General features: G+C 43.7%; 1 protein-coding gene across 1 annotated transcript in view; it reads left to right on the top strand.

Annotated features, from left to right (window-relative positions):
* The window catches only part of lbr (lamin B receptor), a 54,521-nt gene that overhangs the window by 5,059 nt on the left and 33,314 nt on the right, over window positions 1-16,148 (top strand). Inside the window, exons 3-5 of the mRNA XM_037686061.1 lie at window positions 1,565-1,742; window positions 5,888-6,084; window positions 7,112-7,166. Of these exons, the coding sequence (XP_037541989.1) occupies window positions 1,565-1,742; window positions 5,888-6,084; window positions 7,112-7,166 (430 nt within the window). The remainder of the gene's footprint in view (window positions 1-1,564; window positions 1,743-5,887; window positions 6,085-7,111; window positions 7,167-16,148) is intronic.

Below are 16,148 nucleotides of genomic sequence, written 5' to 3' on the forward strand. Positions count from 1 at the left end.
ACAACAACAGAGTGTCATACAACAACAGAGTGTCATACAACAACAGACTGTCATACAACAACAGAGTGTCATACAACATCAGACTGTCATACAACAACAGACTGTCATACAACAACAGTGTCATACAACATCAGACTGTCATACAACAACAGAGTGTCTTCAGTCAGAGGCTTCTTCAGATCTGTTGTAGGACAGAAGCTACAAGAGATCCTTTCTGCCCACAGCATCAGCGTCTATAACATCTCTTTAATGAAACCAGGATGATGAGTTACAACATCATTTAATTTACCTCTGGGATTAATAAAGTAGTTTTGAATTGAATTGAAATTGAAATTTTACAGAAGAGTGAAAAACGTAACTGGGACACTGGACTGAACTGTAATTTTCTGCTAAATAAACTTTGAGGTATGTCAGGGCTGCAGGAATGTGTTGTTGAATATGCAGGGAGGAGACTGAATGAGACTCTGCTCACACGACTGAACTTCATTTAATCTTTCACATGATGCACCAGTACGTGCTGCCTCTAACCGACCTGCTTCAGAAATGTCTGACAGCTGCTGGACATTTCCAAGGCCAAGCTTGAGTTGTTTTTAGAAAAGCAAAAGATAATAATACAAGAATATTTGTGTGGTAGTATGATGTGGTGCAAAGCATGGACAGTAATACAAAGTTTTGTTTTCTCAGTCATCCAGGTATATAACAACAAAAAAGGTTGAATCATGTCATCTGGACTTCGTTTTTTTTTTGTTAAAAAGAAACGTTTCGCCCCTCATCCAAGAGGCTTCGTCAGTCTGAGGCCTAGCCATCTGGTATTACCCAGAAGCCACCCTGACTCTTGTGAAACCATTAGTGAAAAAGCCAGACTTCAGGGGTATCTGAGGCAGGCTTGAAACACAAGAGTCAGGGTGGCTTCTGGGTAATACCAGATGGCTAGGCCTCAGACTGACGAAGCCTCTTGGATGAGGGGCGAAACGTTTCTTTTTAACAAAAAAAAACGAAGTCCAGATGACATGATTCAACCTTTGTTGTTGTTATATACCTGGATGACTGAGAAAACAAACTTTGTGTTTTTGAAACCATTAGTGAAAAGGCCAGACCTCAGGGGTATCTGAGGCAGGCTTGAAACACAAGAGTCAGGGTGGCTTCTGGGTAATACCAGATGGCTAGGCCTCAGACTGACGAAGCCTCTTGGATGAGGGGCGAAACGTTTCTTTTTAACAAAAAAAAAACGAAGTCCAGATGACATGATTCAACCTTTTTTGTTCATGGACAGTAATGGTTTTAAAAATACTTGGAACAACAAAATAGGCCAGGTTGTGTTTTACTTGTTCCTCACTCCTTTATGAAGCACCTCAGCATTACATGTGAACTCAACAAATCAGTCAGAGGACGTGAGGTTGGCTGTTGTGCACTGACAAAGATTTTGTTCTAGTTTTGCAAAAAGATGTGTTTGTCTGTTTTAACTTTGTTTCAGTTGTCATACATTCTTTGTTTTGATTGATGTATGACATGTTTAATATATAATTCATAATATACCTAAATCTCTTTCTTTTGTTCTCAGCAGTCTGAGGCTAAATTAGAGGCAGATACAGAGAAGAGCCAAAGCCGTTACAATCTGCGCCGCAGGAAGGATGCGAAAGTAGCTGAAGCTAAAGCAGAACAGCAAGAGGAAAAAGATGGAAAGGTCCTAGCAGCTGCTGCAGCCTCCTCCTCCACCCCTCTTGATTTTGGAGGGAAACTTGGTGAGTTAAAAGAAACAGAATGTAGTTTCTTGTGTTCATACTGGTTATAGCTGGGGTGGGAGTTTAAGCCATTGGAGAGAAGAAGAAGAAGAGAATCAGAATAAACTTTATTGGAAATGCACCGAGGGACAACGCGAATATGTACAAACCGGATTCCCAAAAAGTTGGGACACTAAACAAATTGTGAATAAAAACTGAATGCAATGATGTGGAGATGGCAAAAGTCAATATTTTATTCATAATATAACATAGATGACAGATCAAAAGTTTAATCTGAGTAAATGTAACATTTTAAAGGAAAAATATGTTGATTCAAAATTTCACAGTGTCAACAAATCCCGAAAAAGTTGGGACAAGTAGCAATAAGTGGCTGGAAAAAGGAAATTGAGCATATAACGAACAGCTGGAAGACCAATTAACACTAATTAGGTCAAGTGACAACATGATTGGGTATAAAAAGAGCTTCTCAGAGTGTCTGTGTCTCTCAGAAGCCAAGATGGTAAGAGGATCACCAATTCTACCATTGTTGCACAGAAAGATAGTGCAGCAATACCAGAATGGTGTTACCCAGCGTAAAATAGCAAAGACTTTTAAGTTATCATCATCAACCGTGCATAACATCATCAAAAGATTCAGAGAATCTGGAACAATCGCTGTGCGTAAGGGTCAAGGCTGTAAAACTCTACTGGATGCTCGTGATCTCCGGGCCCTTAAACGTCACTGCACCTCAAACAGGAATGCCACTGTCAAGGAAATAACAGAATGGGCTCAGGAATACTTTCAGAAAGCATTGTCAGTGAACACAATCCACCGTGCCATCCGTCGTTGCCAGCTGAAACTCTACAGTGCAAAGAGGAAGCCATTTCTAAGCAAGCTCCACAAGCTCAGACGTTTGCACTGGGCCAGGGGTCATTTAAAATGGAGTGTGGCAAAATGGAAGACTGTTCTGTGGTCAGATGAGTCACCATTTGAAGTTCTTTATGGAACACTGGGACGCCATGTCATCCGGACCAGAGAGGACAAGGATAGCCCAAGTTGTTATCAACGCTCCGTTCAGAAGCCTGCATCACTGATGGTATGGGGTTGCATGAGCGCTTGTGGCATGGGCAGCTTGCATGTCTGGAAAGGCACCATTAATGCAGAGAACTATGTTCAGGTTCTAGAACAACATATGCTCCCATCTAGACGTCATCTCTTTCAGGGAAGACCCTGCATTTTTCAACACGATAATGCCAGACCACATTCTGCAGCAATCACAACATCATGGCTACGTAGGAGAAGGATCTAGGTACTGAAATGGCCAGTCTGCAGTCCAGGTCTTTCACCTATAGAGAACATTTGGCGCCTCATAATGAGGAAGGTGCGACAAAGAAGGCCCAAAACGATTGAACAGTTAAAGGCCTGTATTAGATAGATGAAGCTTTTGTCCTTGGGTACCCATGTCCCAGGAGAAATTGATAGTTGTCTCGTCTCCGAGACCATCGTGAGTCAGATTCAGATAAGCTTGATTCTTGTTTTTCTTCAGGCAGACTGATTACTTTTTTCTTCAGCCATGAGTCCATCTGGGCGTTCTGTTTCCGAAAATGCCTAATTGTGGGATTCCATTCCACTGATCCATGTCTCCTTCAAGGTCGAACCCACCACGCTGACGAGTCCCAGAAGCTGCAGGTGGTCTGCAATTCTCAATCGCCTCCACCTTACGGTTTAGCTCGTAAACCAGATGATTTAAAGTTCCCACATCGATGACCAGACCTTCACACTGACTCTGAAACTTTTCCATGGCCGAAACTGCTCCTGATGTCTTCTTCAAAAGTCGATAAAACAGAGCCCCGCCGATGCCAAAAAGCAGAGTCCCTGCTATCATAAATCCAAATATGTAAACGTCTTCAACATCCTCCTGAGACAGAACTGTGATGCACATCAACTGCCACACTCCCCACGAATCCATGACGTGCCCCACAGCGTGAGTCTCAGCTGGACACACCGGTTCTCCAGGACCTTGTCGCTTTGATGAAAAAATCTTATCAATAGAGTTGAACGCCCACGATACCAAATCCATAATCTTCTTAATTTATGTTCTGGAGATGAGACCCAGGTGCTTCAGACAGACAGAGAGCAGAGCAGGAGGAAGGAAAAATATGGGGGAGGAGAAAACAGAAGCTGCCACCTCGATGAGAGCCTGAGAGGAGGAAAAAAAAAAAGAAGAAGAAAAAAAAGAAGCATGCCAAAGAGAATTTCTGTGTCAATCTAAGTGAGTTAAAATAGAATGTGTCACTATAAAGTTTAAATCTGACGTTTACATTTCCCTACAGCACATTGTTGAAAACTGCACAACACAACCACCTGAGCTTTTGTATTTCCCCTAGATATTTAGGATTAGTAGGACAGCATAGAGGTCAAAGACAAACATTGTGTTAAATGATTTGTCAAACAAAGAAGAAAATAAAAATTGAACAAAAATTAAATAGTTAAAAAATGTTTAAAAAAAAAACAATTGTCGTTCATTCAACCTTCATTTGTGCAGGTTAATCCCATTGAACCTCGGGGGCTCATTTACAAGAGACCTGATTTTAACAAAGAATGATGACAACAGTGGACAATCACAAAAGAGGTGTACAGATTGAGAAGAACAAGTGAAAGAAAATAGCATTAAAATGATACAGAAATAGCTAGATTGTAAAGTGATGTAGAATACTTCAAACAAGGAACATGTCTGCGTTGGATTTTCTCAGGAACTTAACAGATGTTTGAAGCCACTTAGAGAGGTCAAAGGTCGAGAGCTTCAGATCTTTTTGTAAGATATTCCAGGAAACGGGAACGGAGTAGGAGAAGGTCCTTTTGTCTAGTTCAGTCCTCACTGAGTGAACACTGCAGGTAATGATGTCCTGAGAGCGCACGCTGTAGCTGCACTCACGCAGAGACATGTAGGAGGAGATGTATGAAGGCAACAGACCAGGAAGTGATTTAAAGATGAAGATGTACCAGTGGGAGAGTCTGTGTGAAGTTAATGGTGACCAGTTAACCAGTGAATACTGGGTGCAGTGGTGGGTACGATAATCACAGCCAGTTATGAATCTTAGTGCACCATGTAGACAGCATCCAACATCTGCAGCATCCAACATCTGCAGCATCCAACATCTGCAGCATCCAACATCTGCAGCATCCAACATCTGCCGCATCCAACATCTGCAGGGTTCTTGTAGGAGCGTTCATGTAAATAATGTCACCGTGATCAATGGAGGAAAGGAAAGTCACAGATACAAGGTGTTTCCTAACATTCAGAGTTAGACAGGATCTGTTTCTGAAAAAGAAACCCAGTTTAACTTTCAGTTTCTTTACCAAGTTTTCCACATGGAGCTTAAAAGAGAGATGTGAGTCGACCAAGATACCCAAATATTTATAGGAATTAACAAACTCAATAGGAACGCCATTCAAGGATAAAATCGAGGGAAGGTGCCCTTCGAGTTTATCAATTCCTACAAATATTTGGTTATCTTGTCGATAATAGCCAGTGTTACTGAATAAGGCCAACAGGTCTATACGTTGAACAATGTGTATGTTTAATTCAGGGAAGTCAGTGTTCTCATATGAGGCCACAGTGTCTCAGGAAGTTAAATATATTTAAAGTCTTTGTTTTTATATGAACCTCAGTGTTGGTGGAGCTACACTGGATGGAAGGTGCAATCATTTGAGACGTGCACCATGAATCCCTTGCTCAAAACATTTGCTTTACCATCTTCTAATGGTAGTATGCAGGATGACGGAGATATTTTATTTTTTATGTATTTTAGTATTTTCCTAATTTATTGCTTTCATGCTCTGTACAATAGTCCCTCATTTACTGCGGGGGATCAGCCTCTAATGATCCCAGCAGGACTTTTAGAATGAAGTGATTTTATACATGATGTTGCTGGCATGGTACTTTTATAGTATCATTATATTCTGTCATTGTTTACTGTATACTGTACTTCACAAAATACTACAAGTGTTCTAGGTTTTAGTCAGCAGGAAATAAATCCACATTTATGTTGTGTAGCATGCCTCACCGTGGTCTTTCAGAGAAAATGTTTTATTTGTATATCTCTCCAGTAACTGACCCTGTTAAAGCTGCCAACATTCCTGTTCTTGCCCTCTTCCTGCCACAGGAGTAATCTTTTGGCTGCTCTTCCTGCCAGCTTGGGTTCTGTTTCTGATCCTCCAAGTCAACCAGGAGGATCCAAGTCTGACAAACTTCCCTCCTGCTCTGCCTCCACTTGAATCTTTCTGGGATTTCCAAGCATTTGGCTTCATCCTCCTCTGGATTTTTTTTCAGGCTCTGCTTTATGTTTTACCTGTTGGAAAGGTGAGTGACAGGAAATCTGTCCTTTCATTTATAAACACAAGGGTCCAGCTGACAGATGTTCTTAGCAGTGTTTAACGCTGTCTGGATAGCTTTTCGTCTTCGCTCCAAGATCTACGTGAACCAGCACCACTACTATTTGACCTAATGCAGAAATTGGATTAACAGTCAGGACAAACTTTTAATGAGATGCTTCACAGGTGAAAGCTCTTGTGCTAAATTATATGAACAAGACAAAAAAGTTATTTTAGAGCATTTGCTCCAATGCAGTGTTTTCCAAACTTTTCACCTTCTATCCATCCATCCATCGTCTTTACCCGCTTCTTCCTTTTCAGGTTGCAGAGGTCACTGGTGTCCATGTCCAGCAGTCACTGCAAGAGGCGGGGGACATCCTGGACTGGTCTCCAGTCCATCACAGACACATGGAGACAAACAACCATTCACTCTCTCACTCACACCTAGGGACAATTTAGAGTTACTAATCAGCCTAACATGCATGTTTTTGGTCTGTGGGAGGAAACTCACGCATGCACGGAGAGAACATACAAACTCTACCCAGAAAGCCCCCCTGGCCATGATTCCATCCAGCAACCTTCTTGCTGAGAGGCAACAGCTCTACCAACTGAGCCACCGTGCTGCCTTGTTTAAAAAAACAATAGTCATAATTGGATGAAAAGATAATTGTGTTTTTTTTTATTGTCTTTATCACTTCAATATACTCCTTTGAAAAAATGTGTACACTTCAACCAGCCTCTCGCACAATGACTGCTGGCACCAGTGACCCCCGCGACTCGAAAAGGATAAAGCAGGTAGAGATAATGGATGGACGGGTGTTTTTTTTTTTTAAACACTTATTAAAAATTTCCTAATAGAAATCAATTCTAAATTCTATTTGATTTCTGTAAATTATCTGAGGACCTCCTACTTGGTGTTTCGCCACAAACACCTTCATAACCATTGTTCCAAAGTAACTTATTTGTGTCTCTTACGTTCTGCTGTGTTTCTGGTTTGTTTTTAATCCTTTCTGTAGCTGAGTGAAGGCATGCCGCTGAGGTCTGGAGAGAAGCTCAAGTACAGAACTAATGGTGAGACTGAGTCAATCAAACACTGACATAAAACATTTCCCATCACTTTATCTGTCACTATCTTCCATTTTTCACTTTGTCAGGTTTTAATAGCTGCCCACTGCACCACCTGGTGGTGGATGGGTTAAATGCAGAGACTAATTTCGCCATTGTATGGAAACATACAGTGCTGACATTGTGATGACATTATTATTATTATTATTATTTATAAATTTGGATATTTTAAAACAGTTTTTAGATCAAAGTAAAATTCACATTTCTTGTTGCTAGTGTGTCCTATATGTAAAACATTTTTAAAATAGTGTGTGTGCATATACCATATTTTCCGCCCTACACGTCGCATCAGTCCAAATATGTCTAAAAAATGGAAAAAAATCCATAAATATGTCGCTTCACCGTATATGTCGCATCTATTATACGTCGCCGCTGACGTGTCACATTTGTTACGTGTCACCATAGACAACCCGGAAATGTGTGGTATGGTATAAAGTTTATTCATTTTAAAAAAGTACAAAACAATTCCATAACAATATAAAAAGATACAAGAGATTTAAAATGAAAGGCAGCAGAAAGAAGAAAAAATCTTATTATATCTGCCCCTTTTTTCAAACAATTATTTCAATCATAATAATTTTCAAGTAACAGAACAAAATGAATAACTTTCTAATTTTTCTAATTCTAATACAAAACACACACTAAGCTACTTCATATATACTTTTTTAACAATTCAGTTTTGATCTTTTTCTTAAATGTACACATTGACTTGGCATTTTTCACATCACTCTCTAGACCATTCCACAATCCAACTCCTTGGATTGAGGTAGACCTTCCCTTCAGACTAGTTCTGAATTTTGGTTTGACAAATATCTCTATCCCCTTAAGATTATAACAACTTTGTCTTTTTACAAAATTTCTTTGGATATTTAATGGTAATGTGTTATTTTGAGCCCTATACATAACTGATAAAATACTGTAATCTACCAAATCATGGAACTTTAATAAGTTCAGTTGATAAAATAATGTGCTTGATGGGTGACTGTAATGCTTTCTGGTGATAATTCTTACAGCTCTTTTCTGTAAAATAAAAATAGGTTTTGTAAAAGTTTTACACGCTTTCCCCCAAACATCAATGCAATAGATTAAATGTGGAACAATGATTGTGTTATACAACATGTACAAAGCTTTATCATTTAATAATTCCCTGACTTTGTATAGTACTGCAATAGATTTAGATATTTTTGTTCTTACAGAATTGATGTGATTTTTCCATGTTAGCTGTTCATCAATGATTACACCCAAAAATTTCATCTCATTAGCTCTACAAATCTCAACACCCTCAATTTTAAATGGATCATCAACAGTTCTCTTTTTGTTACTAAATATCATGTATTTAGTTTTATCTAAATTTAATGATAACTTATTTAGTTTACACCAAGTTTGTATTTTATCAAATTCTGTCTTCATCAATTCCAACATCCGTTTTACATCTTTACCCAAACAAAAAAGTGTGGTGTCATCTGCAAAAAGGACACATTTGAAGAGTCCTGATACATTCACTAAGTCATTCACATATAAAATAAATAACTTTTGTCCAAGTACAGAGCCTTGAGGAACTCCACAAGTGATATTGCACAGGTCAGATCTTACACCATTTATTTGTACAAACTGTTTCCTATCTTTCAAATAGCTAGATACCCAGTGTAACGCTGGTCCTCTTATACCATATTTATTTAATTTTTCAAGGAGAATAGTGTGATCAATAGTATCAAATGCTTTTTTTAAATCAACAAAAATACTAACACAATACTGTTTTTGATCGACAGCAGTAGTTATTTGTTCTATTATTTCCATGAGAGCCATTCATGTAGAGTTTTTTGCTCTAAACCCATACTGACTACTACTTAGAATGTTTTGTTTAGTAATAAATTTGTCTAATCTGGTCACAAATAGTTTTTCTAGAATTTTTGAGAACTGTGGTAATAAGGATATTGGTCTATAATTATTGAACACACATTTATCACCATTTTTAAAGAGAGGAACTACCTTAGATACTTTCATATTGTCTGGAAATATTCCTTTTGAAAATGATCAATTACAAATATATGTAAACGGCTCGATAACATAACTCACTACAGGTCCTTCTCAAAAAATTAGCATATTGTGATAAAGGTCATTATTTTCCATAATGTAATGATAAAAATGAAACTTTCATATATATCAGATTCATTGCACACCAACTGAAATATTTCAGGTCTTTAATTGTTTTAATACTGATGATTATGGCATACAGCTCATGAAAACCCAAAATGCCTGTCCCAAAAAATTAGCATATTTCATCCCACCAGTGAAAGACAAGTGTTTTTAATACAAAAAACACCAACCTTCAAATAATCATGTTCAGTTATGCACTCAATACTTGGTCGGGAATCCTTTTGCATGAATGACTGCTTCAATGCGGCGTGGCATGGAGGCAATCAGCCTGTGGCACTGCTGAGGTGTTATGGAGGCCCAGGATGCTTCGATAGCGGCCTTAAGCTCATCCAGAGTGTTGGGTCTTGTGTCTCTCAACTTTCTCTTCACAATATCCCACAGGTTCTCTATGGGGTTCAGGTCAGGAGAGTTGGCAGGCCAATTGAGCACAGTAATACCATGGTCAGTAAACCATTTACCAGTGGTTTTGGCACTGTGAGCAGGTGCCAGGTCGTGCTGAAAAATGAAATCTTCATCTCCATAAAGCTTTTCAGCAGATGGAAGCATGAAGTGCTCCAAAATCTCCTGATAGCTGCTGCATTGACCCTGCACTTGATAAAACACCGTGGACCAACACCAGCAGCTGACATGGCACCCCAGTGACTGTGGAAACTTGACACTGGACCTCAAGCAATGTGAATTCTGTGTCTACTCTCTTCCTCCAGACTCTGGGACCTTGATTTCCAAAGGAAATGCAAAATTTACTGTAATCAGAGAACATAACTTTGGACCACTCAGCAGCAGTCCCAGGCGAGATGCTTCTGACGCAGTCTCTTGTTCAAGAGTGGCTTGACCTGGGGAATGCGGCACCTGTAGCCCATTTCCTGCACACGCCTGTGCATGGTGGCTGTGGATGTTTCTACTCCAGACTCAGTCCACTGCTTCCGCAGGTCCCCCAAGGTCTGGAATCGGCCCTTCTCCACAATCCTCCTCAGGGTCCGGTCACCTCTTCTCGTTGTGCAGCGTTTTCTGCCACACTTTTCCCTTCCCACAGACTTCCCACTGAGGTGCCTTGATACAGCACTCTGGGAACAGCCTATTCGTTCAGCAATTTCTTTCTGTGTCTTACTCTCTTGCTTGAGGGTGTCCGTGATGGCCTTCTGGACAGCAGGCAGGTCGGCAGTCTTACCCATGATTGTGGTTTTGAGTAATGAACAAGGCTGGGAGTTTTTAAAAGCCTCAGGAATCTTTTGCAGGTGTTTAGAGTTACGTCGTTGATTCAGATGGTTAGGTTAATAGCTTGTTTAGAGAACCTTTTCATGATATGCTCATTTTTTGAGACAGGCATTTTGGGTTTTCATGAGCTGTATGCCATAATCATCAGTATTAAAACAATTAAAGACCTGAAATATTTCAGTTGGTGTGCAATGAATCTGAAATATATGAAAGTTTCATTTTTATCGTTACAATATGGAAAATAATGACCTTTATCACAATATGCTAATTTTTTGAGAAGGACCTGTATGTCCTTTACAAACATCATATCCATGTCCACCCAGTCTTTTGATCTCTTATCTGTAAGATTTTTTACTACATTCATTATTTCTTCTTTGTCAGTTCCTTTAAGAAAAATACTGTTGTCACAACCTATAACTGAATGGTTCACATTATTGTCTACTTTTGGTATTTTACCTGCAAGGCTTGATCCAACGTTCACAAAATAATGATTAAATCCATTTACAGTTCTATTTCGTATAGGCTTCGCCCTTTAAGGCTGTCGCTGATGGTTTATCCCGATATGCGACGCATTGCACTGAAAAATTTAGTCCACGCCCACCTTCTGTGTGGGCCCCACCCGGTCCGTATAAATTACGTTAAGAGCGGGTAATCGGCTCCCATTTTTTCTTGAGCAAGCTAATAGCACTGTCAGAAGAACGAAGAAGGAAAGTTGTGTAGATGACCAACCTTTGTTAAGAATGCTTGGCCCGTCACATCGACCTCCGGTCGTCCTGGTGAGCTCTCCTCCCCGAAGAGAAGCTGACGAGCAGTCTTGTTTCAAGGTAAGCGCAGAGGAGTATTTCTCAGTGACAGGTCGCTGGACAACGCCATCTTGTAATTTTCCTCTTATCGCCGACCCTCGAAGGGAATCAGATGGTTCCTCCGGGACAGGCGGCGCTCAGCTGCAGCCCCCCATTGCTCATTCCCTCCTGGAGAGCGTAGGGTCGGTGGAGGGGGGCTGAGCGAATGCTCACCTGATCCCACCTTGCTTCGCATCGGCGATCACACTGCTCCCGGCCGACGGCGCCCTCAGGGGTTGCCCGGCGTAACCCAGGAGGCGACTGACATGAAGGGACCCTTTTTACGTCCCGCGCCTTTCCCGCCAGTTTGGATGATCCGGCGGGAAGGTTTTTTTCTAGGCCCCATTCCGGCTCACCGTCCTGATCCATCTGGCCTCGGTTCCCCAACAGGATGTCCAACGGGCGAGGCCACAGCCGGCTTTCCTGGTAGATTGGGGGGCCTGTCTCCACAATCCGCGCCCATCTCCAGAACAGGGGTTCACAGAGCGGAAATTCCCTCAGTGCTCCCTGGAGCCGAGCCTGACGGAGGCTTCATCGGAGCAAGATGTCCAGGTGGACCAGCGTCCCGTGCCTCCGGTTAGCGTAACCCAGACGGTGACACCGCTCTCCAACTGAGCTCGCCAGCATGTGTTCCAGACGGCCGCAGCGAACAACACGTTAATCTGTTGGCGTACACGTTCAGAGGCGGGAAGAGACGGTGGGCCCTCTGACCTTCGGCTCGCTCCGCTCTTGTCGCGGCTGTTTGCTAACGGCGCTATCGGCCCTTGTAGTACGTTCCGTCTGCAGGGCAGCTGACGTCATCCCCAACCGATGCGCCTCTTTTGCTGTCTGCCGGCCCGCATCGCAGCCGGAGAACGAGGTTCCAGAGGTTCTCCTGGCTCGTCACTCCACCTTCCTCTCAGGGGAGCTGCAGAAGCTTTTTGTTGGAGGGCCTTCATCAGCGAGAGATCATTTCAAGATGCTCCACGGCTGCACAACGCCTCCCCAGCCCTTCTACGCCAGTCCCTCCCGTCAGATGTCCCCGGCATCCGGAAGTTCAACTTTTCCCGGACTCCGCCAACAGGGGGCCTTCTAGAACAACAAACCACGAAGCTCAAGGGAAGATAACCAGGTGTCGGTTTGCTGGATGTGTGTAAATGACACGATGTGCAATAAACATCATTTTATGATGAAGTATCTTTTAGCCAGGCTGTCAGCACGGATGATCTGACAGCGGCCCCATTACACACACTCATCACGATTGAGCCTTTTAAGGTTGTTTCATTCACTGCCGGCGGTGCCAACACGCGCTCCCGTGGCACGAGCAGCCTTCACCTAAAAGGTGCTGCGTTATGAAAGCGCGCACGCAGCTCTCAGTGCCCGCCGTTCACGTCAACGTAAACGTGAGACCGCGGTACGAGCCCAGTAACGTATCTCGCTCTCCGCAGGAGCGACACGCGTTTTCTTCGCAGCGGTTTCAAACGCGCGCTCCAGCGGCGTCAACAGTTTCACAAGCCTCACAGCGGCTCCGCTCCTTCATCCTCGAAGAAGGTTTTCTGAATTAATACTGCAGCTCGTGGAATCACTCAAAAGCTCACGTGATCCGCAGCCAAGAATGAACGTGTTTCTGCAGACCGAGCCCAGTGGTAACCTCGCCCCACTGATGCCGGGCGCTGCTTCCTGACCGCACGAGCGTCAAACGCGCGCTCCCGCGGAAATCCTGGTGTAAGGCGTCGCATGAATGAGGGCGCGCACACATGACTCTTCAGGGCACGTCGGCTCATACGTGCACTCGCTCCCCGAGTGTTTACACGAAGCAGCTGCACATAACGTGAGCACAACACATGAGCTGCGTCCCACAGCATCAGCAAACGCACAAACGATTTGCATGCTCGGGGGCGCACATTTTTTCTTTCTCCTCCAGCGGGCACCAGCTCACATAAGCATGCATGTGAGTTCATAGCATCAACGCGTGCCGGCTTAATAACTTTATAATGAATGGCAATGAGCACGCGCTCCAGACGGATAGGCGAACCGTTTTCATCCGGGGATTCACGCTGCAGTACAGCTCAAACCTGGTGCGGAGGAACTCTAATGACGTTTTTCTATCATTTCTAGAACAGATCTCGTCCCCTCTCGCAGAAGCTCGGGAAATTCTGATTTAAATGCAATTTTCCAGAGTCTCAGAAGGAAAGGAAAACACAGGGTTCCTCTCTCGTCACTCCCTGGTCCAAACGAACCGGAAAGATGAGATATATTCTAGATTTGTCCATTTTGAACTGTGAGAAACAACATTCCATTAATGTGCCCGAGCCGCTCTGCAGCCGCCGCACAGAGCAGGGAGGAGAATTCTGCTTTATCTGGACATCTGCTGCTGCTGAGCAGTCTGTACAGACAGGTGGCAGCAGTGCAACTCACGTGAACCGGTTGAGTGATATCAGCTGTTTTCTGTCAGCAGACCTACGTCACACATGTCAGACTTCACAGAGGCACATGCATTTAAAGAGCTGTGGGGGCGCTGTGGTTCTCCACACAGCAGCTCATTTAAATGTTTTTGGAGAGTCGCACGTTTTTTTTTAATGTGATTCAACACTTTGCCTCTGTGCTGCAGAATCATCAGGGTTTTTGATTCACACAGACAGCAAGTGACTGTTGCATACATAACTGGTAGGAGATGTATGCGCTCAACCCATGTGCCACATTGTGAGACAGATGCTGTGTGGGGCACACCCAATCTGCTCTCCATTGGAGTAAGGTACATCTCGTATTCTGAACAGGGGACGGATGTGATGTCCAAAGACGGTCCTTTGCGGCACGGGGACCTGGGACCTTCCACCCAGAGTTATGGCTCAGACACGGCAGAAATCCTGCGAGCGGCTGTGGACGTGTAGCAACACGAGAGAACGCTCAATGTCAACTATAATTATAGTGGAGCCACGGGACGATCCACCATTGGGGTCTGCTCACAGCCTGTGGTCGTAATGATTCTTCACCTCCCTCTCTCCCTCCGATATCAAGGTTTTCTGAACCGAGCTCAGGAGGAGGGACTGACAGCTCCTCTGTCCCAAGTGCGTGAACGCATCATGGTTCCCAGGCCTACGACACTTGTTATCGGGGCGATCGTGGAACCTGCCGTGGAAGGAGGACGCTCTCCTCCAGGCGGGAGGAGCGATTAGGAGTCAATCAGAATAGGCCAGCACCTGTGGTCTGGCCGCTGTGCGGGTATTTTTGAAAGGATGGATCTCTTTCAAGATGTAGTGCACACGATTCAAGATTCACGTGCTGCAACCACCAGCGCTGTTCACATCAAGTGGTCAGTTTTTCAGCGCTGCTGTACAGAAAAAGGTGTAGAGGCCATTTCATGTTCACTAGGTGGTGTGCCGTCCTTTCTGCAGCAGCTGATGGACAGAGATCTGGCGTTGAGGTCGTGTAAAACATTCACTGCGGCTATCTCTTCCTGTCACGAAATTTTCGAGACATAACAGCTTTAGTCATCCGCTGATGAAACGTTTTGTAAAAGGTGTACAGAGAAGGTGTAGAGGTCACTTCATGTCCACTAGACGACATGCTGTCCTTTTCTGCAGCAGTCGATGGACAGAAATCTGGCGTTCAGCACGATTATCGTATGCTGCAGCCATGTTTTACTTCTTGTCTCAAAGTTGTCGGAGACAGAACAACATTTAATCATCCTCTGACGGAGCATTTTGACTCAGATTGAAATAGCAGCTGTGGGCCTGTTTGCGACACGAGAAAACGCTCAGTGTCAATTATGGTTTTCTCTGAGCCCGCGAGACAAACCACCGCTGGGGGTGGATGCGTTTTCTCACAGCCCATGGCCCAAAATGCTTCTGTATGTGTTTTCCTCCACCTCCTCTGATTTTACCGTTCCTGAAACGAGTTCAGGAGGAGGGATTGACAGCTCTCCTGGTGGCCCCCAAACGCGTGAGTGCACCATGGTTCCCAGTCCTGCAACGCCTGCTGTCGGAGCGCCCGTGGAAACTGCCGTGGAGGGAGGACGCTCTCCTCCAGGCAGGAGGAGCGACCAGGAGTTACTCAGAAATAGGCCAGCACCTGTGGGTCTGGCCGCTGAACGGATCCGCTTAGGGAGGATGGGTCTCCCACAGGATGTAGTGCGCACAATTCAGGTTTCATGTGCTGCATCTACCACAACGCTGTACACATCAAAGCGGACAGCTTTTCAGTGCTGGTGTATAGAGAAGGGTGTAGAGGCCACCTCATGTCCATGAGGTAGCATGATGTCCTTTCTGCAGCAGCTGATGGACAGAAATTTGGCGTCCAGCACAATTAAAACGTACGCTGCAGCCATCTCTTCCTGCCACGAAGGGTTCAGAGACAGAACAGTTTTTAATCATCCGCTGATGAAGCGTTTTCTAAAAGGTGTACAGAGACACAGGCTTGTTTCACACCCACTTGTTCCACAATGGGATTTAACACTGGTCCTGCAGGTCCTGATCAAAGCTCCATTTGAGCCTCTGGATCAGGTTCCACTTAAATTCGTGTCTCTTTAAACAGACCTGCTGTTGGTTTTAACATCCGCTAAGAGAGTGAGTGATTTATCTGCCCTCTCTGTCGCTCCGTCATGTCTCAGTATTCAGGCTGACGGCAGCTCAGCTGATTTAAGACCAAACCCAGCTGTTATGCCTAAAAACATCATGAACTCTTTTAAATCAAGAGCGATATCGTTGGAGGGGTTTTTCTCCCCCCCCCCCCCCCC

Source organism: Nematolebias whitei, chromosome 12 (assembly GCF_014905685.2).
Source record: "Nematolebias whitei isolate Nwh7 chromosome 12, NemWhi1, whole genome shotgun sequence".
Classification (NCBI taxonomy): domain Eukaryota; kingdom Metazoa; phylum Chordata; class Actinopteri; order Cyprinodontiformes; family Rivulidae; genus Nematolebias; species Nematolebias whitei.